The 25,553-nt window shown below is 36.6% G+C and overlaps 1 protein-coding gene across 2 annotated transcripts in view; it reads left to right on the top strand.

Moving 5' to 3' along the window:
• The window catches only part of BMPR1A (bone morphogenetic protein receptor type 1A), a 72,792-nt gene extending 47,859 nt beyond the window's left edge, over positions 1-24,933 (top strand). For both annotated transcript variants that reach the window (XM_054276824.1, XM_054276825.1), the window contains 11 exons: positions 4,605-4,803; positions 13,506-13,668; positions 14,972-15,074; positions 15,524-15,623; positions 16,411-16,510; positions 17,321-17,465; positions 18,299-18,491; positions 18,859-19,156; positions 19,640-19,815; positions 20,324-20,454; positions 21,501-24,933. In XM_054276824.1, the coding sequence (XP_054132799.1) occupies positions 4,737-4,803; positions 13,506-13,668; positions 14,972-15,074; positions 15,524-15,623; positions 16,411-16,510; positions 17,321-17,465; positions 18,299-18,491; positions 18,859-19,156; positions 19,640-19,815; positions 20,324-20,454; positions 21,501-21,626 (1,602 nt within the window). In that variant the 5' untranslated portion in view covers positions 4,605-4,736 and the 3' untranslated portion in view covers positions 21,627-24,933. The remainder of the gene's footprint in view (positions 1-4,604; positions 4,804-13,505; positions 13,669-14,971; positions 15,075-15,523; positions 15,624-16,410; positions 16,511-17,320; positions 17,466-18,298; positions 18,492-18,858; positions 19,157-19,639; positions 19,816-20,323; positions 20,455-21,500) is intronic.
• The last annotated feature ends 620 nt before the right edge of the window (positions 24,934-25,553 follow it).

Genomic DNA, 25,553 nt, shown 5'->3' with positions numbered 1-25,553 from the left:
TTGGCTTTTAAATTTATGCAGTCAGGAATAGTTTTAAATAATTCTTACACAATCCACAGTTCAAGGGAATTATTTCTGTGAGCTTGAACAGATTAGTGCCTAAATAGGGCCTTACATGAAGTTGTTTTTGTTGATGGCCATGTAGTCATCAGGCTTGCAATAACCAGCAGGCTTCTCCATCAGCTATACGATTTCTTGACAGATTTTGAGGGTGGATTTACCTTGCCTGTTTAATTTAACATATTTGACAGCACTCAAGCATAGGTAGTTCGAGTATTTCATTGTGACACTTTTCAACAGTTTGTGTAAGCATGCCTTGCAATAGAATAATAAAAACACATTTAAAAAGTAAGTTTTGTACAAGTATTTGACAGAATTACACAGTACACAGACTGAAACTTTCTTCTTGTTATGGGGCTTGATTAAATTTGACTGTTTGACTTTGGATAAACTGAAGCCAACTATAGCCCTTTTTGTATTAATAATGAAATGTAGTCCCAGATCAGTCTGTTCCTGTCCTGACACCTGTAGCTACATGAGATGGTGTCCTTTGAGAAATAAAGGCTAATTAAGTTTTTGGACTCTTATTTAGTCTGAAAATCTGCCCTACACCCTTCTAACCAGTGGTTAGGAATTGTCTTCTAATTTCTGATCCAAATGAATTTTAATGGCTAATCCATGGCTCATTGTTGAACCAGTAATTTTCTTAAGATTGAACAGCTGTCTGTCTTTCATTGTGTTTATTCCTGTTATGTTGTCAAAGTGTAGTTGTTTACCCATCAATTTTAACTGTCTTAATTGTACTATTTTCTTTTCTTTTTATCTCCTAATGTCTCTCTTTCCTTCAGATAGTATCCTTTTAGATGGGTGTTGAATTTATCAATCATATTATCTTTGTGATATTCATGTCTTGCTGTTTTCCCTGAGAAATTTTCCTAACTAGAGTTGTGTTTGTGTCTTTCTCCCAGCCACATCACATGGATGTGTCTGATGTTCTGTAATCAGTTGGTGTCCTTGGACATAGCTATCTCTTATGTGTGAGCTTCTAGTCTGTGTGAAGCAGAAATTCCCAATACGCGTGACTTTTCCAATTTCATGCTGTTGTACTTCATTCCATTTGTTACTTTAGTTCTTCACATGATCCAGATCTTCCTGCATAAAGACAGCACTCAGCTGAACTGACAATTTGTTTGTCAGCAATTTTTTTTAAGTTTTTGCTTTCTGTGCCTACTTCATTAATGAAAAGGGTGAATATTCTTCAGTCAAGCTGAATCAAGAATCAAGGTCCTCAGATGCCATTTGAACTAGGCTACTAATCTCTGTTCTTGAAACTACTTGTCTGCCCTGTAGTGAATTCTTAACTGTTCTTATAATCCCTCTTTTCTTGATCCAAATGAGTAATTTTCTTTGTGGCACCATATCAGGTTTTTTCATATTCTTCCAGGGAAGCTGTTGTTGCACACTGATTTAGAATGACAGTTCAGTTTATCTCTGGCATTCTGTTCATCTCCAAGTCCTGTTCAAAACAGTCCCTGTGATTGAGGTAATATGCTTACAGTTACCTAAGTTGCTTCTTGCCCCAGTTACACATCAGAGAACTATTTAGTAAGTTTTAGTTTTGTTGTGTTTAAATTCTTTAACTTGGTGTTACATGTACTGCTGCAAATGGTTTGAAATGTTTTGTCTGTTGAAGTGGATTGTATGTTCTAATTCTTGTGAAGTCTAAGATTGACATTTTTTCATGTGTTCCCCTTATACAATACTATCTTTGTTGTTACATTCACCACTATCATTCTTTATTGAAATTTGGAAGAGCACAGCTCGTTTGGTTTGGGGATCATGTTGTTAAAAATATTACATAGCCACATCTAAAGAACAGTTACCACTGAACTCCATGCTTTCAGAGTTGGTTTGGGCCATGTGAGAGATCTTGCACACTTCAGCTTTATATATTTGGAGTCATACAGAACATTGGGCTGGACTGCTGTGATAGTGCTGTGAATTCACTGCTGAGTTCCAGTTCAGAAAAAACCCACAGTTTAATAATAAAAGCATTTTCTTCAATAAACGATTACTAAGAAGGATAATAAAATACAGTGCAGGAAAATCAGGTGTTACCATTGATGAATAAATTACTTTTTAGTGGATTGTAGTTGAACACTTCGTGGCTACAGTAGAAAAGAGATTGAGAGCTTTAAAATCACTTGATTGGCTTATGGATTTTAATTTCTTCAGCATCATTCTGTTGGCAGAGTAGCATTCCAAGTGTTAATTGCAGCTTTAATATATTTGAAGGGGTTATTTGGTTGTGTCATTCTAAACTGTTATATCAGGCAGGTTTTGGAGAAATTGCAGCTGTTGCTCTTTCAGTTTTGTGCCTTAGCCAGGGTTCTTAGTCTTCCTCTTTAATAGGAGTCTGGAAGGGTATTTTTTGTTTTAAAATGGGGAATTAGAATTTGTTCTCTTTGATTTTTATTGCATGGTTTTATAGACAATATTATATTTTATGTATGTGTATATGTGAAAAGGGAAGGAAGATTCAAGTACAAAATACCGGTGGAGAACATTCTTTTCTTAAATAGACTTGGACAGCATTTCTGGAAACTATCTTAGAGTGTGTCACTGAACAAAAATTACCATGAAATTGGAGTGAGTTGCATTGAAATGGTTAATTTCTTCAATTTTTTTCTTTTTTTTTTGTTTTGTAGCAGGCTGTGTGGTACAGGGGCAAATGCATGTTCCTGTGCCGGTGTGCCCTCTGGTGAACTGGGGGGGGAAGATCACCAAATTTTAAACACTTACACTCTTGCTATGTACAGCACTGCAAATATATGTTTTTTCTGAAACTGGACAAAACAGAAATTATTTTTAAAATACGTTAAACAGACTATTACTAAGATTTATTTGGTTTTTCTTGATAGAATACCATAAATAAAGCCTTTGTTGTTATTGCTGCATAAAGCTGTTGGCAGTTTTCAAATTCCACATGTTTTATTGAGGATTGGAAGTTCATTGCCGTTGAAACACAGAATCGAGCATTAATACTTATGCACTTAGGTCGCTGGCCTGATGTTTTATAGCTAGAAGGACATACCAAGTAACTGTCAGAATTGGTGTTGTGGCATAGGGACACTAAAGAGTGAATATTTTTGCTGTTACACTGCTTTTCCCCCTGCCCGGCCAGGAAGTTTACTCTGAAGTTCCTGGTGCTCCGTTGGTTTGCGCAGTGCGCGATTCTGAGTCCGTCCCACCGCAGCCTGGCAATAATCCTGCCCAGGCCCATGGCTGCCGTGGGGCTGGGGGTGCCTGGCTCCCTCTTTGTGGCTGCATTAGGGAGAAGTCAGAGACGTGTGAAAAGTAGGCCAGGGGTCGGGGCGGCACCGCGCCCGCTGAAATTGGAAGTGACGGACACCTCCCGGCTCAGCCGCTAATTTGCCTCCATGTTAAATGCCTCCGCAGACTCATTAAAATGAAAAGTTCTTGGGTCTCGCCGACACACAGATTGAGTTATTGATGCTGGAAGCGGCCACCAACAGTAATTGCTGCCCATCCCCGAGCGAACGCCCGTCCTGGCATTCATGAGCAGCGCCAGGCTGACAGGGGTCAGGGGGGTCAACCCCACTGAAACGAGGCCGAGGAGAGGCAAAATCAGGGCTCTGTTCCCCTTTGTGCAGCTTCGCTTTTGTTGCAAGGAACTATTGAGGTGTTCAAGCTGCTTTTTAGTCCTTTGAGGCCCAATTACGTTCCCCTCATGCACCGCCATTGAAAAGTTCTGTGAGCAGAACGTGACCGCAACTACTGCAATCTGAAAAAAGTGACTTCTTACTCAGTTTGGCTGTCCTAGCTGAATGTTCACCCACTGCACAAGAGCAGAATTATGTTTTATTTGTGGAGCAAATGGCATGTGGCATGTACATACGGTAGTGTAATTTGCACACAGCTTGGGAATCCAGGATGTCATGATTTTGAATTGCAGTTAGTGTTGTCTTTTTTCTGCAGTACTCTTCTAGGAGAAAAAAGTAACAAGATAAGTATATTAGGTAACCAAACTAACTGTTAAATTTAATGCAAGTTTGGTTTTCATCCAGCAGAGAGGCTGGGGATTTTTTGCAATAAAGCTTCTCTACCAGCAGTTTTCAACAAGTGGCCTAACATGGTGTTATTGCTTCCCCCCCAGTATTATGGGAAGTCACCACTTGCATTTCATTTTTATGGGAAATAATTTAAAGAATATTTCATTTCTGTAAAGAAAATAGTTTTCAAACAGATTTACATGTTAAATCTGTTGAATACTGCCTCTAACAACTATATGCAAGTCTAAAATTATACCTCTGTGACCAGTGAGTTGACATATCTAATATTTTTAATAGGAATATGAAAACATCCCTGTGGGTTGTTACCAAAAGTTTATATTTCAGAAGAACCCTGTTATTCAGTTAGATAGTAAACATAGCTAATGTTTTCAGATACTAATGTTAATAAACACATGGAGTTTTTTGGTTGGGTTTGTTGGTTATGCTCAGCATGATGACCATCTTGAGGGTTTTTTCTTGTTTCACAAATACATGAAGTTTTAAAACATTTTGTTTTATTGTATTTTCCAGGAAACAAAGGTGGAAAAGCCCCAGGAGCATCCTTGCAGTCAAGCGCTGAATCCTGTATTAGGCTTCACTGAGCTTAGCATTTGTCACGCAGAGGGGCCAGTAGCCCTGCACAGGAAGGATTAAAAGTGAACAATGACTCGATTGAGAGTTCATGAGCAATTGCTTGGAGCCTATCTGCTTATCATTCTCCATGTTCAAGGTAAATATCAGCTAGTTGAAATAAGTTTATCTTTCTGATTTGTAGCAGAGTTGTGCGTTTTACAGTGGTTGAAGTTGGATTTTTTTCTTTTGGAGTTTGTTTTGCAGACAGGTGACTTGACTGGCCTGATGTGCCATGTGGATGCTTCCCTAAAAAGGAGGACATTCTAGTGGTCATTCATTGTAGTATAGATTAGGTCTATTTTAGCAAATACTTAAAAAGAAACAATACCAGAAATGCCTAGTACGTGACAGAGCAAGTTGGATGAGCAGCAGAAGTGAAGGCTTGACTTTGTGAATTTCAGTTCCCTCTGTGTGTGAATATTTGATTCCCTTTAACTTGACCCACTGAAGAACTTGCAGTGTGCATTTCCCCATGCTTTTTGATGCCCCCAGCAGCCTAGAGGTAGTGTGTCTTAACTAATCTAAATTAACTTGTTGTGCCCACTTGATGGGCCAAGGTGAGGCCATGGACTACTCACAGATACCCTTGTTTTCAGTTAGTGAAGATACTTGTATGTCTGTTGTCTTTCCATACACCGGTTATCAAAAAACTGGAGATCCAGTTATCATTAGAACTTTAACTCCTCTGTCAAATTGGGTTGAATTGAAAATATACATCCCTGGTTGGATGTCTGTGTAAGAGTGTTTGCTGTCCCAGCTGTGCACTCCTCCTGTGTTTAAGTACACAGAGCTTTCCAGATATTTTCAGAAAATAGAGAAAACTAATTTGGTACTGCCATTTAAATACTCGAGTATAAAAGGGTTTATATTCTCATTCCATACTTAGATCAATTACTGCTTAGCGCTTGATTTTGAGATATTGTGTGAGTTATTTACTTTCAAGAATAACAATTCAATGAACCCATTAAAATGGAGAGAGGAGGAAGCCTGGTAAGTACCCAAATGCTGATCTTTTTGTTTTGTTTCTGGTGTGAATCTGCAGTATTAGATTAAAGGATATGGCAGAGCTGTCTCTTCAAAGCCTGAGCTTGATACATCTGCCTGGACAGAAATAGCCCAGTTTGGGGTATACTTGCAGTCTGTAATAGATTTACAAATATTTGCAGGTAGCTGTAAGGTGCTTAGATTAGGTTATGGGAATAAACTGAAGGAAATTTCATTGAGAAATTAGGAAAGAAATTTTGACTGAATGTGGTTAAGTATTACAACAGGCTGCCTGGGGAAGTAGTGCAATATTCATCCTTAGAGGTAGTCGGAACTTTACTGCAATGACTGAACAACCTGGTCTGCTGGAGAAGTTGGTCCTGCTTTGACCAGGTAGTGATACCAGGTGACTTCCAGAGATCTCTTCTGCTCTAAAATACTAAGACATAATGTTTTGCTGTGGAGCTTCTTCTATTTGTATTCAAGCAGTCTTGCTGCTTCTGGTGGAGACCAGCTTCTTCCCTTGTTCCCCTGAGGAGGCTGGGAGTAATATGCTTTGTTCTTTTTGCTGAAGTCATGGTTACTCCTCTGCGTTTGCCAATATTTAGCATTTTAATAATAAGCAATAGCAACTGAAGAAGTTTTTTTCCTCTCTAGATTCAAATAGAAATAATAATACAAATATTCAAGTCTTCTAGTGGCTTAAAATTACATTACGTTAATTCCTTCCATGATCATAGTGATTAATAACAGTTCATAACTTACAGTAAGTAATATAGATAAATTAAGTTTAAAGACTGAAAATTATTTTTCAGCTTCAAAAGAAGAAATTTCTTTATCTTAGAAATTTTCCTGACTTTCAAATCAATACTGAGGGAGTTCTGAAAGCCATGGAAAAGTTGAGCTTATTGAAATGTTGTTAGTTCTTTGCAAGTTGCCTAAGGGCTTTTCTTCAAATGTACAAAATATGCTTGGTTTCCAGGGGTGGTGAGGAAAAAAACAGTCAAGTCTCTCTGCTTTTCCCTAGATTCATGGGGGAGGAAAGAATTAAGATCATAGTCATAAAGCTTTTGAAATTTTTATAGGAAAGAGACTATCTAAAGTGAAAAGCTTAAACCATTGAAAAAGTAGTTTCAACAAGGAAAATATATGCAGGGTGTTAGAAAAATGCATCATAAAGCAATCAACAGAGAAAAAGATTCATTAGGAAGAATTGAAGAGAATTTGTGTGATTTACAGAAAAAGGAAGAAAAAAGCAGATAAAGTAGAAACCAGTGTGTGTACTTTCAGTGTCTGGCATCCAGGTTAATGGTTTGCTCTCTTGGGGTGTTTTTGGAGGCTTCTTCAGAATGTTAGGAATTTCAGAGCTTACCAAGACCTGAGAGAATGATAAAAGCAAATGTGTCTGTATAGCTACATGTATACATACATACCAGATTCCTTAACAGGTAACTTGAAAAAGCAAGTGTCTGCATGTGTTGATTACTGTGAAAATATTCTTACAGTAACAGCAGAAACCAGAGGCAGTTCCATGACATTACTGCTGAATAGCTGCAGTGTCTCAGGTTGGTACTATGCAGCACAGGGACCCAGTGGTTACCCTTTGGGTTGTATCTTGATAGCTTTGGGACTTCTTCACTTACTTTGAGAAGTAGTCAGAAATAAGCCTGGGTTGCAGATGGCCTGATTTAATAGCAACCTCTTCAATTAAAACATTTTGTATTTCCTTTCTTGCTGTGGAAGACTTTTGCAGTAGCTTTAAGTCTATGACTTGCTCTGCATCTTCATCCACCTCCTTTTCCTGATCTAAGACAAGAGGTCTTGGGCTTCAGCCACTGTGTTGTGGCTGCACTAAACAGGTTTTGTCTTCCCAGAAGTGCAGGGTTTTCATGCAGAGAACCACTTTTACTTCCAAGTAGAGTATTTCTTTGTTGTTGTAGTGCATTGATGAGCATGCCTGATCAATATATGTAACAGTAATAAAGTGCTTAACATCTACTTAAACATGTTCTCATAAATTTGGTTCTTCATTGCTGGCAATTTACTTCCCATGTGGTTCATCACACATTTATGCATTCTTCAGAGACACCACAGAAGACCAGTATTTTAATCCTTGTAAATTAGTTGACTAAAAATGTATTAATGCCACTTGATATGCATAAAGATATATTAAAAGTCAAATTTAAAAATAATTAGAATTAATATTAAATGTTAAATATTAAAGTGGATTTAAAGTTGCCACTGTTAGTGAACTAAAAAAAACCTGTTGATTTTAGTTCACTGCTCTAATTACTTTTATTCAAATACTTTATATAGATAAGGTATATATTAAGATATATTTTAAAAACTTTATGCACTTTCTCAATTTCAGGTGAAGTAGTTAACTGAATTTGAATGTATAAACTAATCTGAAACAAAATTCTAAAATCTATCAAAGGAAATTGCAGTTGTCAGTAGCTGATCCATTATTTGAAAACACTAGTTCTGTTTATTGGTGATTTTCCCAATTAATGGCTGCATCTGTCTTTAAAATATGGGCAGGCACCATTTTCTTATAAATTTGTCTGATTAAAATTCTTCAAGGAATTATTTAAAGTTGATCTATTTCTTTATTAAAATTTTGCATTTAGTTTTAAGTAACTTTATTCTTTAAAAACCCTTTTAATTTAAGTTAGGATGCAGTGTGCTTTTTAAGAAAAATGCACAAATTTTCAAGTCTCTGGCTTTTATATTGAGTGTGTAAGAACAGAGCAGTCTTCAGAAGTGACTTCTGGGGAAGGGAAGTGGGAGCAGCGGCTGAGGACTGCAGGCTGGGAAGCAGAGCAGGCAGGGGCTGCCTGCCTATGTTGAGCACTGATGTAGCTCCTGGGAGAGCTGGAAGGACAGGAGAAAGGTTTTAAACCTCTGTAGTCTGGGAACATGCTGTGATTTTTAGGAACCAGTTCTGCTAGATGGAGCTACCTCTAACATGCCTGGTCTTTGGAGATCACAGCCTTGATATATAAGAAAGCACTATAGGGAGAACTATGGTTACAATGCCAGACACAGAGTTTGGAGAAGCATTGAAGATACTTTTTTTGCACTCATACAATTTTTCTGATTTAAAAAAAAATATTTTGTCTTTGAAGAGCAAGTGCCAGTATTGTATTCAAGCTGTGTCAGTTGTACTGAGGTTTAATTCACATAACAGAACATGTTAAATCATTATGAAAGTTTGTGATAGGCAGGAAGTTGAAATGTGCTTACTAGAGTGGGGGATTTTGCTGTATCTGCATTTTAAAGCAAGAAAAAGTAATTTAGAGCTACCACATAAAAATGTCAAGGTATGCCTTTTTCATAAGGAAGACATGTCTAACATAAAGAGCTCTGGTACAACTTTCATCTTTGATGGAAAGAGCCCAGTGGCATCAGCACCAGCAGGGAGGCAGGTGAAGGGGCTCTTCTGACTAAGATTCTTCTTACTTGTATATTGAATTTCTTGGAGTTTACAAGCATGGATCAGAGTAGCTAGAAAGAAATGCCTCTAGCACTGTACTTCTGCTAGGACAAATCCCTTTAAAGGATAATGTAGTCTGCAATAGAAATGTTTTTATGTGCACCACCTGTATTATGAACTCAGAAAGCTATCAAACAACCTGACTGCTGTAGGCCATATTGGACCTTCCTTTGTGGAGAAAGAGAGCATACAAGTAAGTAAAAAATTGTAGGCATCATTTGGCTTTTGTATTTGTCTTCTTACACTAACTGCTGTCTCTGCATTTCATAGAGCTGGTTTTTATGGGTCACACAAATCTTTTCTTAGATCAGAAGACTTAATGAAATGATATCTGTATCCTGGCATTGAGTTGCAAGCAGGTTAACTCGGGTTTTAGTGATTAGTAACACTGCAGTGTCACGCACTGTACATTTTTAAGATTTATCCATGTTAATATTAATATTTGAAGCGTGCTTTCAAGTAGACTTAAATTTCTAACCTGGTGAGATTTTTAATATCCTGTGCTTCTTTGAAATACATTTTATAGTCTTAAGTTATTTTCTGTGACTGGAAGAAGCAGTACTTTGAATAATTTATATTTTTGATCAAAGGCTGGATATGATACATTGTAAGGTGTTGTTCTGTTTTAACAATTTGTTTTATTATTAGCTTTTGAAATTTTTATTTATTTTATTAATATGAAGTTTAATTTTAAACAGAAAACCATTTAAGTGTTGTCCTGTCTGTAACAGTTGTTCACACTTGTAGAAATCTACAATGCATGCAGTGTATCATGGGGCAGAGTAGAAGACAAAATCAGAACTTGAAGTCCCATCAGCTTTCTTCTCATTCGTGTCTTACACTGCAGTGAAGTCAGGAGAATGTTCCACCCTTACTCTGATGTTTTGTTGAATGTTGTAACTTTGTAATGCAGTAAAATGCACATTACAGAGCAGTTTGTATGTTTAGAAGTCTAAGATACTGTCGTTCTCAAGGCTGGATAAACAGGCTGGAAGTGATCTAGGATCTTGAACAATCTCACCAGTGTGTCATAGCTCATTTATTGATCATGTGTAATGTTTTGCCTCATGAGCTCTGTTCAGTTTGCAGGTGGAGGTTAGGAAATAGTGGAAAGGAGGCTTTGCTGTGCCTGAGGTCTCTGGGTGCTGTGTTTCAGTGCACAATACACTGCACCTTCACCTTTGAAGGTTATGTGAGATTTGTGTATGTATGTTTGTTAGCTGTACTGCAGAGTGACAACTGCAAGTGTCATGGAAAAGAAGAGATTAATTGCATCATCAAGTAGTGTAGTGTCACAAGATCCTAAAACATGATCCTCCCTTTGCCTGTCCTGTTCCCAGGGGAAGATGCAGTGGTGTGAATGTCTGAGAGCGGACCTCTGGGGGTGGGGACATAAACCTTGGAGCAAGATGTTCTTTAGGCCTATCCTTAGTTCTCTTTTGTTCATTTACTCAGTATTTATTGACCAGGAAGAACAGCAATGAAGCATCCTGTGAGTTCAGGGCCTTCCTTTGCCCTCTTAACATCCCAGATGGATGGAAGCCAAGTCTTTCCATGCTTGGCTCTCATCCCCATACCTGGCAGCTTTCAGATGGGCACTAATGAGTCTTGAAGTGCTGAGGATGAATTGCAGTACTGCAGTAAAGGATACAGTTAGGTATCCTGGGTGGAGGCAATTAAAAACTCTTTCGTGAAGTAATCCCAAACTTCCTCAGAATTTTCCTGTTCTCTTCCCTGGGTACTCAAACTTCTGTCTAAGAAGAGTTCTGCTTACAGTCTTAGGAAGTAAAAATGCAAGAGTGAAATGATTTTTTCCCCCCTCCTTTCTTTGTGCAGTTCAGGTATTACCTGTAAGATGAAAGCAGGCTAATGCGGAGTTTTACATTACAAAAATAATGAAATTGTAGTCTGTTCTTGCTTTGAATAAAAAATCTTTGCCTATAGAAACTGAACAAAATACAAAGATGCTATTTCTTTGAGAACACAGTTATCTGTTTTGGATTTTATGTGGGATGTGCTTTTCATAAATCTTGTAATGCAGTCCATCTTAATAAATGAAGAGGGAAAATGTATTTCATGTCACTTTTAGTATAAAAGGTTGGTATACCTGTAGTCATGCTTCAGTGTTAGTTTACAGAGAATTATACTGCTTTAAAAGATGTCAGACATGCACAAAAATGTTGTTCTTTCTGTTCTGAGCTAGGAGAAGCCATGCTTTAAGGGTTCCTTGAATTGCTCATCTAATAAACTGAAAAAACATTGCCTTCAGTGCAATGTTTTTGATGAATGATGAGGGTAGGAAAATGGATGAGTGACTGTAAGACACTGATCATAAAGTACCATAAAGATTTTTAACATGTGGAGTGTTCCTGAAGATAAGAGAGATTTATAACACCAATTGTGAAAGATATTGTATTCATTCAACAAAATCAGAAAGACAGTATTTGTACATATGCTTTTGTACAGTGGCTTTTGCTTTAAATATTAAGTAGAATTACCTGTTCTCTGAGCAGGTAAGGATCTCTTAAATGTGAATACTGAATGTTTTGTAATGTCTCTAGCAAAATATTAAAATTACCTTTCAATTTATGCTGGGAAGAAATATGTAGGAAGAGAGGGGGGTGGATGGAGGAGCTGTTTCAGTTGTGCAGGATTCCTCTTGGTTAAATCAGAAACAACTAGGTAACCTACTGTTACTCTAGCACTGGATCTTGTTTCTTGTGAACAGTCTGTATTCTTGTGAATAGATCAGGACTATTTAACTTGGGCATTACTGAAATACTCTTTGAAGACTACATATTAAAAAAAGCACTGCTCTGTGACATCAGTGTTTGGGTAAATGGTGTATTTCTCAGGATAGTCTCTTAGTTGTATCCAGAAGAAGCACAGTTGCATTACTTTGCTGCATTGGACAGTGCACTAGGTGTACTTTATTAACCAGATGAGGAAATCTGCAAGTCTGCTATTTTCAGTGCAGTAGGATCAAATTTCACAAGTGTTTAATTGGCACTTATCTGAATGGCACAATGGATGTTACAGCAGAGTGGTGCAGAGGGCTCTGTCTGCACGAGGTTTTAATCAAGTTTTTCTGCACATATTTCAAGCAAGGTACAAGAGGACACTAATGTTCTCATCACTCTGCAATTCATGTTTGCTAGGTTTGACAGGAAGCCAAAGAATCTGTTTGAAGACACTTTGAGTTTCCTGGTCAGATTTCTTTTCCTTAGAAAAACTGAAATTTTTATTGTGACCTATTGTGACTTATTTATGAATAACTGAATTTGTAAAAGCTTCTGCTGGCCCTGACTGGCTGCTGGCTTATCTTGCCAACACTGAGAACAGGGTTCTCACACAGAACCTTGCTGTAATTTGTGCAAGTGATAATTTGCTCACAGCTCTTCTCTCTGTATTTGATTCATACCTTGAGGATTTAGAGCCAAGGTGGTGGACAGAAAGATATTAAAATTCTGTATGATAAAGCTGAAGGAGATGGGTAAAGATGTTCTCATCTGATACAGTAGTCACATAGCATATTCCCAATGAGGCAGACAGTGTTCATAATTTTTGTTCTGGATGTTCTTCACTAAGAAGAAAACGGATGTTTTCTTCTGGATGCCTAGATTCACAAAACCCCTTGAATAATATGATCAAGAAAGAATGATGTTTAACTCTGCTACTGCTGAGAAACTGAGGGCTACTTGGAACATGATGCAGCTCTGTTTCTATTCTGTGAAAGCTCGTTTGGATGGATGTTAGTGTCATTTACTGAAATTTAATTTGCAAACAAGATTTACTTTAGCTGTGTTTTGAAGTACTAATGCATACAGAGATCAAAAAAACCAAGAGATTTTGGAGTTATTACTGCTCTTCCATGAGACTGTGAATCTATAAAAAATTACTTCAGAAAATTAGAAAATTGCATATTAAGTATGTTCAGTCATGCATAAAATTATTCTTGTTGTGGTTATCAAGCCGTCAGCATTTTGGTTTTCTGAACACATGAATGAGAGAAACTTTCTTCAGAAAATTCTAACCAGTTACACCACTGCTTTCCTGCCCTACCTTGAAAATAGAAAATATATTTCTGTTTATATTGATTATATATGGTTAGAAGATCTGCTGTTAAGGTACAAAATATGTCAGCTGGGTATTTCTAAATAAAATTATTAACTCAGATTTCTACTATAATCTTGGGGGAGGAGATTGCCTTGTATACTTGAGTTATAAATAAAACTGTTGTTGTCATGTTTTGTCTATAAAACTCTTGAGCAGTTGTCAAAGAAATGCAAACTTTTTTTTGTTGTATTTTTTCTGTCCAGGTCAAAAGCCAGACAGCATGCTTCATGGTACAGGAATGAAGACAAATTCTGACCAAAAGAAACAAGCAAATGGAGTAACACTTGCTCCAGAGGACACCTTACCTTTTCTTAAATGCTACTGCTCAGGACATTGTCCAGATGATGCTATTAACAACACATGCATGTAAGTGTTGCATTCAGCATAGAGAGTGTCTTTGAAGAATATAATTTTGGATTTTGAGAGAGCAAACTACTTCTGGAGGCTGACCAAGGTTCTCTGAGGTGATCTGACCATAATTGATTACGTTCTGTGAGTGCTAAAAGCCGTGGTCATCTCTGTTTTCACCACACCTTAGAACAATTTACAACTGGTCATTTTAAGCCTAGCAACTGCTTTGAAGGACAGAGGTTTTAAGTAACCCTGTGGTATTTTATAGCTGGGGGAGTATTAAGTGACCCAAATTTAAGCCTTCTGACATGACCACCTGTTTGCTTATTTCTTCACCTAGTAGTCAAAAAGATAGTGTAAACAACATTTACTGAGAATTCTTCTTGTTACATGTTCAGTAGTTACAGACTATGAAAGAAAGGCAGGAGAAAAGAAAGAAAAACCTGTGGACATGAGAGACAGGAAGGAAGTTTTATCTTTGATAGGTATAAGAATCCTGACAGACTCATGCATAGGTTATGTGCTTGCTTAACGTGGGTTTTTTCATGTTCTGGAACGTCCTTGTTTTTCTTTTTTTTTTCCCTCTCCATTTGCAATTCCATGTTCAAGGCTCTTCTGTTTTCTACCTTAGGAATTAATATACACAGTTGAAAACATATTACTTGCTCCTGTACTTTGAGTCTTCACTTTAACATAGGTTTCAGTTTCTCTAAGGTGTCACTTGGCAGTTTCTGTGGAACCCAAGGAGGTAGAATAAACACTGCTGTCTTTTTAAATATAAACACAGGCAGTAACTTACAAACAGTTTTAAACTGAGAAAATGTTCCAGTGTTTTGTCTTTCAAGCCTCTTGGTATTTTTTATTGGTTTTTATTGCCCTCTAGTGTGTGGAGTCTGTATATGCCTTACTAATTTTTGTCTGACCTAGCAACTGATAGGCCATTATGCTGATAATAAAGCTATTAGTTAAAAACACACAGTGTCTACGTGCAGGGTACCTTATGGCATAATGCTTTCCACATCTGCATTTCTTTGAATGAGTGTAAATAGATTTTTGGCAAACAAAATTAATTCTAAATTTGTTTTCCTTAGTATCTGTGTTGAGAGAATTAATGAATATTTGGGAGAAGGCATTCATGTAGTGTTCTATTTGAGAATATTGTGGAGGTCTTTTATTCTCAAATTAGATGGTAACCCCTGTATTAAAGAATTTTTCTAGAAGTTTTCATTCTGGAATTCTTAATGGGTTCGTGGTCAACTAATGCTGAATATTAATTGACAAACATGCTGGTAAAGCACACGTGATGTGTTTCTTGCAGAACTAATGGGCATTGCTTTGCTATCATTGAGGAGGATGAACATGGAGAACCCACACTTGCTTCTGGCTGCATGAAATATGAAGGTTCAGACTTCCAGTGCAAGGTGAAAAAATGAGATTTATACCAGTGCCATACTTTTATTTCATTTTTATGCCACTCCTTTTTTTTGGTCTAAGAGCAGTATTTATGTAACTGGTTAAATAAATATCGTTAACTGGTATTGGTTAACTGGTACATGGTTAACTGGTTTTGACTAAGTGTAAGACTTTTCCCATGTATGAAATAGCAACTTAAGTAGAAGCCATCTATTTCTGTGCAACAATTGAAAAACATCTCATGAAATATAAAAAAATGCAAGATGAAATGTAGGCTCAGAGATTAGATGCTGTCTGTCTGCCACTGCAGAGTGATCTCACACATTAAATGGTGTGGTTGATGTCCTTTTAAATAAAATAGCTTACACTTTTGGTCTGTGCTGTGTTGTAGCTGTAGTATCTCCTGTCCCTGTTTTAGCTTTAAAATCTGAGTGTTCATTAAATTCTCCTTCAACAGGACTCACCTAAAGCACAGCTGCGCCGAACGATTGAGTGCTGCCGCACTGATTTCTGCAATCAGGATTTGCAACCAACATTGCCCCCTCTTGATAGTACAGGTAAACACCTCCTTATGTTCACACTGCCAAGGAGTGCTGTGGAGGTTCTGTTCTTGATCAACAATACAAATAAGGGAAAATGTAATTACAGTATTGCACAAATCTGGATTTTGCCTTACTCAGTAATTTTTATATGAAGATCTGTGCTTCTCTTGATTTTCTGTTTTCAGTTTTCCTTTTTTGCCACTTTCAAGTTAATCTTTTCCTCAATCAGTCACTCATGGCATTTTTGTTCTTGTTCTTAGTGCGTTCATTTCTTGACTGCATGTGATCTTCTGTTTTTATTGTTTCCACATCTGATCTCTTTTTAAAATGTTTTTCTTAATCTCTGCTGTGCTTTTACCATTATGAATGCCATCATAAAAAAACCTATTCAGACCTTATTAACATCTCTTCATTGCAAATTCATTCTCTTCTTTCTGTTGTTCCCAGTGAAAATAGTTTGTTTTCATGTGCTTACTCATTCATTGCTAGGCAAGTTGTACTGGTCTAACTGTTGGTTTATATCTTCTTAGAATCTTACTGCTCTAAATCCTTTATTTCTTTTCTAACAAGCTAGCAAGACTCAACCAAAACCAACAACTCCAAAATCTCAAGCTGAATTTTTTTTTGTCATCCAAATGAATTTATCTTTGCTTTTGTGGTATAAATACTTACTTTGATATACAATATATGAAACCATACCTAAATAAACTGTTTACAATATATGTTTAATTAATAGACTTTGGAAACTCTCTTTTTTTTCTTTCTATTTTTTCTTCCTTTTTTTTCTTTTTTTGTCAAATAGATGGACTTTTTGATGGCAGCATTCGTTGGATGGCAGTGTTGATTTCTATGGCAGTCTGCATAATTGTCATGGTCATCTTACTTAGCTGCTTTTGTTACAAGTAAGAAAGCACTTTCTTTTACTGGAAACATTTTTAGTTTTGCAAATCAGCGTAAACAGAACAGTTATTTTGCTAATGTACTCAGTTATAATCATATGTAGATTGGAAACAGTTATAACCTAATTTCACATTTCTGTGGGTAGCAGTTTCCATCACTAGGTAAAATGAAATGTTCACAGCAGAGAATTTAAGTGAGTTTGATCCTTTCCTCTGGGTACAAAGTATTTACAGTTTTGCAAGCTACACAACTTCAATGCTAAAGCAGCTGGTAAACAGGAGTATCATCGTGGCCATTATGCTTTTGGGTCTTCAGTCACTTTCAATAGCTAAATTTCATCTGCTTCTGAGATGTTCTGCTGAGTTTCAAAACTAAGTAATTGTCTAGCTGAGCTAAGGCAGTTCATTCAGTGCTTCTGTTAGCACCAGCCCTGTGCTGGAAGTGGTCACTGTTCTAGAAGTTTCCAAGGCTTGTGTCAGCCTCAGCTGCTGTGGTTCAAGGTTCTGTCTGTTCATTTAACCCAAAATCAGCAATGTTGTGCTGGTAACTGTGGCTGAGAGTTGAGTATTAAAAATGGTGGGTTTCCCCCTCACTGATAATCAGCGGACAAACCTGTACATGCATTACAAAAGCTTCTTAACATTAGAAAGCTATATAAGTTACATTTCAGGAAAAGAAAAAATACAGTAACATCTGCTTCTCTGTTCTTTCTTTTGAGAAAGTGTGGATATTTAAATAACTCCTTTCCTAGATCAGTTTGTTACATATTTTGAGTGCTTTGGAGTTCAGCTTAACTTGTGTTACTTTTGCAGACATTACTGTAAGTCGATGGCAAAGAGGCACTGTTATAATCGTGACCTGGAACAAGATGAAGCATTTATTCCAGCTGGGGAGTCATTAAAAGACCTTATTGACCAGTCACAGAGTTCTGGGAGTGGATCAGGACTACCACTGTTGGTTAGTCATACACTTGAGATTTTTCTTCACTGAATTTCTCTCCGTCACATACAAAGTTTGGTTTGGATCTAATGCCTAGAACAAAGCTGTTTGTTCATACAAAATGCTAATTATTTTATATGCCATTATGATGACAGTGAAGTACAAACTGAACGTGTCTAATGCCCATCTTCACATAGTTAATTAAAATTAAGTGTCAGATATGTTAAAAAAATCTTTTGGCATCAGCAGAATTCAAAGAAACCTTAGAGCCTACAGCTATTAGGATAAAAATACAAGAAATGGCTAATATAGGTATCAAATTGAGTGAACTCAGAGATTTTCTTTCTTAGTATCAACTGACCATTAAAATAGAAAATCCAGAGAGGGACTTGTAGACACAGGACAAGGGGAAATGGCTTTAAACTGAGAGTAGGTTTAGATGGGATATTAGGAAGAAATTCTTCACTGAGAATGTTGAGGCACTGGAACAGAAGCTGTGAATGCTCCATCCCTGGCAGTGTTCAAGTCCAGTCTGGATGGGGATTTAAGCAACCTGTTCTAGTGGAAGGTGTCCCCACCCATGACAGAGGAGTTGGAAGTAGATGACCTTTAGGGTCCTTTCCAACTCAAACGTTTTGTGATAATTATTCATAATTTTGTTCATTCACCATTCTATATAATACTGGCATAACAATCAGCCAGTGAGACAGATGACTATTTATAAATCAGAAATAAAGTGCAAGAGAACATACCCCTTCAGTTAGAAGTTGAAATTACTTAAATTATTTTGGGTTTTTTTAATACCTTGGAGGCAGCAATAATGAGTCCAAATTTCTTTTTTTTCTTCTTAGGTTCAGCGCACTATTGCCAAACAAATTCAGATGGTGAGGCAAGTTGGAAAAGGACGATATGGTGAAGTGTGGATGGGCAAATGGAGGGGTGAAAAAGTGGCAGTCAAAGTGTTTTTCACCACAGAAGAAGCCAGCTGGTTCAGAGAAACAGAGATTTACCAAACTGTTCTCATGAGACACGAAAACATCCTCGGTAAGGCATCAGAACATTGCTCGGCCGCTGCAGGGTGCAGGAGGAGCTCTTACTGGGTGGCTTGAGGGGTCTTCTGTGGAATCACCAGATGGATTATTCCCTTATTATGCTCTAATGAAATGTTACTCAAAGTGTAGAATTTTGCTGCTTTTGGTTGGAAATATGTCTGCAGTCTCTTTGCTGGAAGGCTGGACTGGTAACCTCACATACAGTTAGAATCAGAGGTTCTACATGATTAGTTTTCATAAGGACAACATGTATTTTCTGCTACAGTACAAGAAAATACAGCTTTAGGAATTAGCACTAAATCTACTACACAAAAATTTTATGTACAAATAAATAGTAACTTTGTTTATACATTTCATAGGTTTCATAGCAGCAGATATTAAAGGCACTGGCTCCTGGACACAGCTTTACTTGATCACGGATTACCATGAAAATGGATCATTGTATGATTTTCTGAAGTGCACTACTCTGGACAACAGGGCTCTGCTCAAACTGGCCTATTCTGCTGCATGTGGCCTGTGCCACCTGCACACAGAAATCTATGGGACACAAGGCAAGCCTGCAATTGCACACAGGGACCTGAAGAGTAAAAACATCTTGATAAAGAAAAATGGAACCTGCTGCATTGCGGACTTGGGTCTTGCAGTCAAGTTTAACAGGTAACAAATCCTCTGTCATGGGAAAACTTTAATGCCATTTTTTTATTTAATGTGTCAGATACCCAGTTTGAAAAGGCACATGGAATAATTTGGTTGTTTGCTTTCAGGGTTTTTTTTCCAGTTTTGAGGGTAAAATGTAGTTCTTGAAAGCTGGTAAACATAACAATAAAAATAGGTTGTTAAGAAACAATGAAAATACCCTTATGGAAAATAAAAGTTTTGTAGAGGAAATGGACACTAACTTTTTTATTCAAAACTAGCCTTTCATAGTAATTGCAATAATGTAAATTCTTCATAGAAAATTTGAACAGCATATAGGTTGTTGAAACTTAATTGAAGATGTCATGCTTTAATAATATTAAATACTTTTATTAGTTTAAGTTCTATGGAGATAGAGAATTGTCTTTTTAGTGGCTGTGCCATACAGGATTTCATACCTTGTAACAGTCCACAGTTCAGTAACTTGCTAATGTTTTCATCTAGTGACACCAATGAAGTTGATGTTCCCTTGAACACCAGAGTGGGAACAAAACGTTACATGGCTCCAGAAGTCCTGGATGAAAGCCTGAATAAAAACCATTTCCAGCCATACATCATGGCTGACATCTACAGTTTTGGGCTGATCATCTGGGAAATGGCTCGGCGCTGTGTCACAGGAGGTAAACTTTTTAATATTCTGTGTAAAATCTACCAGGCCCTTCCCTCACTTTAGCAATGCTTCACCAGGAAATAATATAATTAGCTTGCTGTGTCATTAGGCCTGTATTCTTTAAAAGCAGTAGTAATAGTCTGACAAATATTTTTGTGACTCATCCTGGCTTCTCTTTTACTCTTGTTTTGTATCCTTATGCATCTTCACCTGTATTCTTCCATCTTATATATATATCTATGTGCTTCTTTGTAGCATGAAGTAAATTAGAAAAAGCTAAAGCTAACATTTGGTATCAAATCAAAGGCATTACAGGGAATTATCACAGCTACTAAAGTTAATAATCATAATATTGGAGCTTTTATGCTAAATTATTGTTGTAGTGAAATTTTCAGATTTTTACCGCAGTAAAACAGCATGGCAGAAAGTTAGTTTTTGTTCCTAGCTAAAGAAATCCAAGAGTAGAGATATATATTTATTTATTTTAATTGTTCTTCATCTTTCACAATGATCTCCAGGTATTGTTGAAGAGTACCAGTTGCCATATTATGACATGGTGCCAAATGATCCATCCTATGAGGACATGAGAGAAGTGGTGTGTGTCAAACGCCTGCGCCCAGTGGTATCGAACAGGTGGAACAGCGATGAAGTGAGTGTGCTCAGAGAAAAATTGTTCATTAATATGGGCTGGCATTTTAGTTTAATAAATACTAAAATGTTGTAAAGTAGGACTGCATTCCCATATTCTGGTACTTTGAAAACCTCATAGCAGTAATAGGAGAAAGACATGCTTGAGATCAATTCAAAATACTGTACTTTTAAATGTATCTTTTCAGTAGTCTGAGGGGAAGATAACCTTAAGCAGCATGCAAGTATATGAATGCTGCTCTACTTGAGATCATGTATTTTAGCTAGTGGGATATATTCAGAGTTTAATTGGAGCTAAAACTTAAATCATTTTTTAATTCATTTTATTAGTCTTAATAGATATAGCTTATTGGTTTGCGGCATAAGATATTTCATGAAAGGTAAAGCAGTTCCTTCGTGGAATTCCTCTTCCCTTTTTTCCTTTTTTACTGTTACATCCCAGGACAGTTAGGGATAAAACTAAAATACTCTCATTTATATGTTTTTAAAGGGCCACAGCTTGAACACAGTAAAAAAGACATAACTATTTCACATAGCAAATTAAATATGTCATATCCATTCTTCCCCAAGTCCCTGACTATGAATTCCCAGTTTTAACCTTTTTTTTTTTTTTTGACTGCTGAAAGAACTTTTGTCCCACCTTCATTTTCCCTGAAAGAATTCTCTGTGGTTTTGCAGCCATATATGTAGAGATATTTCTGTTTATTGCTGCCATATTTGTATGACTATTCTTGAAGTTCTGGTAATGCATCATTGGGAAAATCAACATTTCCACTAGTCCCAGCTACCATAATACTAGGCAGTGAGGGGGTGGGATAAGAAAGATTGGCATGTGGATGTTGGGTTTGGGGTGTTTTGGGGTTTTTTCCTTCAGTAGATCTCTTTATAATAGTTTTCTACCAACAATTTTGCAGCAAATTTGGAAGTTGCATGTTTTTGAACTTGAAAGTTCTATAATTTGAGCTTGACAGCGAAGCAGAATTATAACTTTGGATGTAACAGTTATTTCAATAGCATGCCTTTGTTTTTTCTTTGTTTTTTCTGCAGTGTTTAAGAGCAATATTGAAGTTGATGTCTGAGTGCTGGGCTCATAATCCTGCCTCAAGGCTCACTGCCTTGAGGATCAAGAAGACACTTGCCAAGATGGTGGAATCACAAGATGTAAAGATTTGACATAGGAAATTGACTTTGGAGAGCAAAGCTGGACTCCCTAGATCTTTTCACTCAAACGTGGGTGAGGAAGATAGAAACAGAGAAGAGGAAATAACTGAGATTCAGTATATTTTCTCAGCACACTTCTACAGGCTGCTAATGAAATCTTTCAGTACTTCATAGACCATGATGCTGAGAGCCTCTATACACTACGTGCTACATATATGGACAGCCTTGAGAAAATACACGTTTTGTTTTGGTTTGAGCTGCATTGAGACTTCAGTCATACTTAGTGAGTCTCCAGTAAAACTCTGGGTACTGAATTGAATGTTCAGATTACAGTGCTTTCTGTGAAAGCCTAACAAGCTATATGGATTCAACAGAGATGGAGAATATAAGCTTTTTTTTTTGCCTTCTACCTGATAAAATCTAGTCAATCCATACCAAGTTCTGGTGAAACAGCCTGTAGGTTATTAATCTGTTTGTGATACTACTCAATTTAACAGTTCTTTATGCCTTTATGTGTGTGCCAGGATTATTTTGCTGTCATTTGGAATATATAAGAAACCATTTAAATGAACGAAGTTTTATGGTCAGGGCTCCATGCATTTTGTGGCTCCACAATTCAGAGCTACTGAATCTTTTGCCATTAAGTTATCTTCAGAAATCTCAGTTTTAATTTTTTTTCTGTTTTTTATTTGGTCTCAAGGAGAACTGCAAAAATGTGAACCATTAAGTAATTAAGAAATGGCTACCTGAATCTGTAAGGAGCTTAAAACAATCTCTTCTAGAGATGTAGGCTGCTTTGGTCATCTCACTTGCAGTCTAGAGAGAGCTTCATAATTGGATCCCTGATATATGTCATATTTTTTTCACAGTGCCACATGCAACCAGCATTTTTGCCATAGAATACTTTACATCTTAGCAGAAAGACTGATGGTGATGTGTTTTGCTTTCCTGCTGTATTGGGACTCTGATAGGTGTCTGTCAGGCTCTGAATGTCTTCCCATGAAGGAAGGGATTTGTCAGCTCTACCATGTGCTCTTTCATCATTTGACAAAACTAGGCAGAAGGTGAGTTTTTAAAGGCTTGAGAGCAAGTCTGGTCTACAGACACAAACGAGGGAAGGCAGGAAGCTCTGGGTACTCTGAAGATCAGAGAAAGCAGTAAAGGGTCAAGACCAGGAGAAGTGAGTACGTGAACTGTTGAAGATCAGATCCACAGCGTGCAGAAGATTTGGAGCTGGGTTGCTCTGATGTAGACACAGGAGGCCACATCTGTGGGCCACTTAGTGGAAGTCAAGATTTGAGACAAGGTAGATCAGTGGGTGTTGCAAGTTCTAGTTGAGTTTGGGAGGAATAGCATTGAAATTAAATCATGAAGATACAATAAGTTAGCACAATTGTAAAACTTGTTTTTATTGTGCCAACTGTTAAACCTGCATGAGAAACTGAAGTTCCCCCCTTTTCACCATTGACCCACACAAGGTGTATAGAAGCCAGAACCCTCCATGAGGTTACTGTAAAGTAGAATTATTGATTTATAACTCCTTTGGCACTTCTACTTGGAAGTTAGAAAATAGTACCATAACTCAAGTTGAAGCTTCAAAGCATGAATCGTCTGAAGATTGAACACACAGTATTGGAACCATTGAGTCTATTTGATAATTTAAGTGCCTATAATTTTGTACTGTAAATCTTGTTCTAGATAACTTTAAAAAGGGAAATTATTTATACAGTGTGTTTTGTGCTTTAGTAAAAAAAAACAATAAATACCTAGTCCTAGGTGCATCTGTACAATTAGATATATGCACACACACACGCCATAGTTGAGATTTGAAGAAAAAAGTTCAGAATACCAGAATTGATGAAAGTGTTAAAACTTCAGATTGATTTATGCCAGATTATTTGTTGTCTTAAAATATTTACATAGAGAATGTTTTGATGTGTTTAAATTTCCCTTGAAATTACAACTGATGCAAAGCAATGTAACACAGAAGTAATGTGATTTGTGTACAATTACAACCTTTTAGCATGTTACCTTTTTGTTTTAATCCTGTAGTTCCCATAATGTAAATGGTCAGGCAAAAGATTGCAGTATTTTTATTTTCTATTGTGATGTACAGACTTTATTTAACAGTTCTACATATTTTATAGAAAGCTAGCTATTTCAAGGGACTTTTTTTTTTTTAAATAAAGTCATTACTTTTGTTTAGTAATGCCTTTAAGTATTAATATGTATTCTGGCTGAGAAGTTCATAGGTATGTCAACTTTAACTTATTTGAAAACAGCAAGAGATTTATGATATTGTGCCACAATCCTCATGATAAAGGGCTCTTAAAAAAAAGTTTCTCCGTCCATTGCCAAGAAATTTATGATGATTTTGAAATTGTTAATCATGTCTTCGCACATAATTTTTGCACAGGTAGCTGGAAAATTTTTGGTGTAAGCCAAAAAAAGTAAGGGATAAGCTTTTGTTTTTCCTTCCCTAGAATTTTTATCAATAAGAAGGAAAAAAATGTTTATGTAGGTACCCTGCTAGCTTAAACTTTCAGAGCATGAAGATCTGTCTAAATTAACCCCATTCTGTGTAGAATATTGTGTCATTTCTTTTAGAATTTGCCACATCATCATTTGCCGTAAACATATTTTTGTGAATTTTTTTAGTTAATTTTTTCTAGCTCTTCAGGAAGCCCCTTTTGGAAATATGAATTTCAATAATTTGTAAATTTTCACTTATTTTCTTTTCCATTGTTAAGTATTGTGAGGCAGCAATAGGATGGTTAGACACCTTAGGACCTAAATTGATTTTCAAGTTTACTTTAACATAGAGGGAGCCTACTGCTGCAAAGATGATTTTTTGAGAGGGAAAAAATCTTTTTTGCCTTAAACCTAATTTATCAGCACTTCAATTACTCTGTTCATACTCAAGTGTATCATGCATGTGTAGTTCTTGCTGTGCTGAACAGCAGCTGCCTTGATTCTGATGCTCAACAAAACATTAACACTAAAGAATGTCTATACTGATACTTAATCATTTGGGGGGAAAAATGTGCTCTAAGCCAGCCCATTAATTTTTACTTAACTAAGTATAAGTAATGCAGACTCCAAAGGTAAGCAGTTGCTTTATGCAATCCTGTAGTGTTCAGAGGAAGCCTTTAAGTTCAGAGAGGGTAATGAGATTCTTCTGTTGGACTATGATTAATCTCATTTTTGGAGGTCAAAATTTTAAGCATTTGTCATTTGAAAAAATACCCTCCAAAACTGGCAAATGTGGTTGGTTTTTTTGTTTGGTTGATTTTGGGTTGTTTTTCTTTAAATACAAAAATCAACTGTGTGGAAAATATCTTGAGAATACCAAGACTGTGCCTTGGAAGTTCTTAAACACTCAAATGGAGGGATTTTTATGTTTATTGAACCTGTTCCATGTGATTTTATATGGAGATAATTGGAGTCACTTCATTTGTTACAGCACCTAAAAGGAACGTTTTTATGTTCCTGGTTAACTTGTAAATTCCACCAGAAATGTGGTATTCCTATAGAGAAAATTTGGCTTACATTCTGAGTTTATTCTCAATTTTACTTAATATAATTTTTCCTCAAGAAACAGTTTTCCCAATATCCATAATTTCTTATGAATTGTTTTCTTTATTAGCCTTTTTTGAGGTCTTGAATGAAATGTAAAATTAATATTTTAACTTACCTCCATAATAGTCTAGACTCAAATTTTAGATCTTGATCTAAATGACCATTTGAATGTGTTTAAAAAACAAATAATTTGGATACAATTCAACTACTCTGTCTTAACAGACTGTATTTTAATGGTCTAAAAGTGTTTGAAGAGCAGAGATATAAAGTTAATAAACATTCTTTTGCTATTGCAGATATTTTTAAAGGGAAGTTACATGCTCATCTTCTGTGAAATGTTAGAATGATTTAGCCTTTGCT

The sequence above is a fragment of the Melozone crissalis genome, unplaced genomic scaffold, assembly GCF_028551555.1.
Source record: "Melozone crissalis strain CALT ecotype California unplaced genomic scaffold, PUWL_Pcris_2 ptg000019l_1, whole genome shotgun sequence".
NCBI classification, from domain to species: domain Eukaryota; kingdom Metazoa; phylum Chordata; class Aves; order Passeriformes; family Passerellidae; genus Melozone; species Melozone crissalis.
Note: the sequence above shows the minus strand (reverse complement) of the source record. Positions and strands in the feature narration are given on the sequence as shown.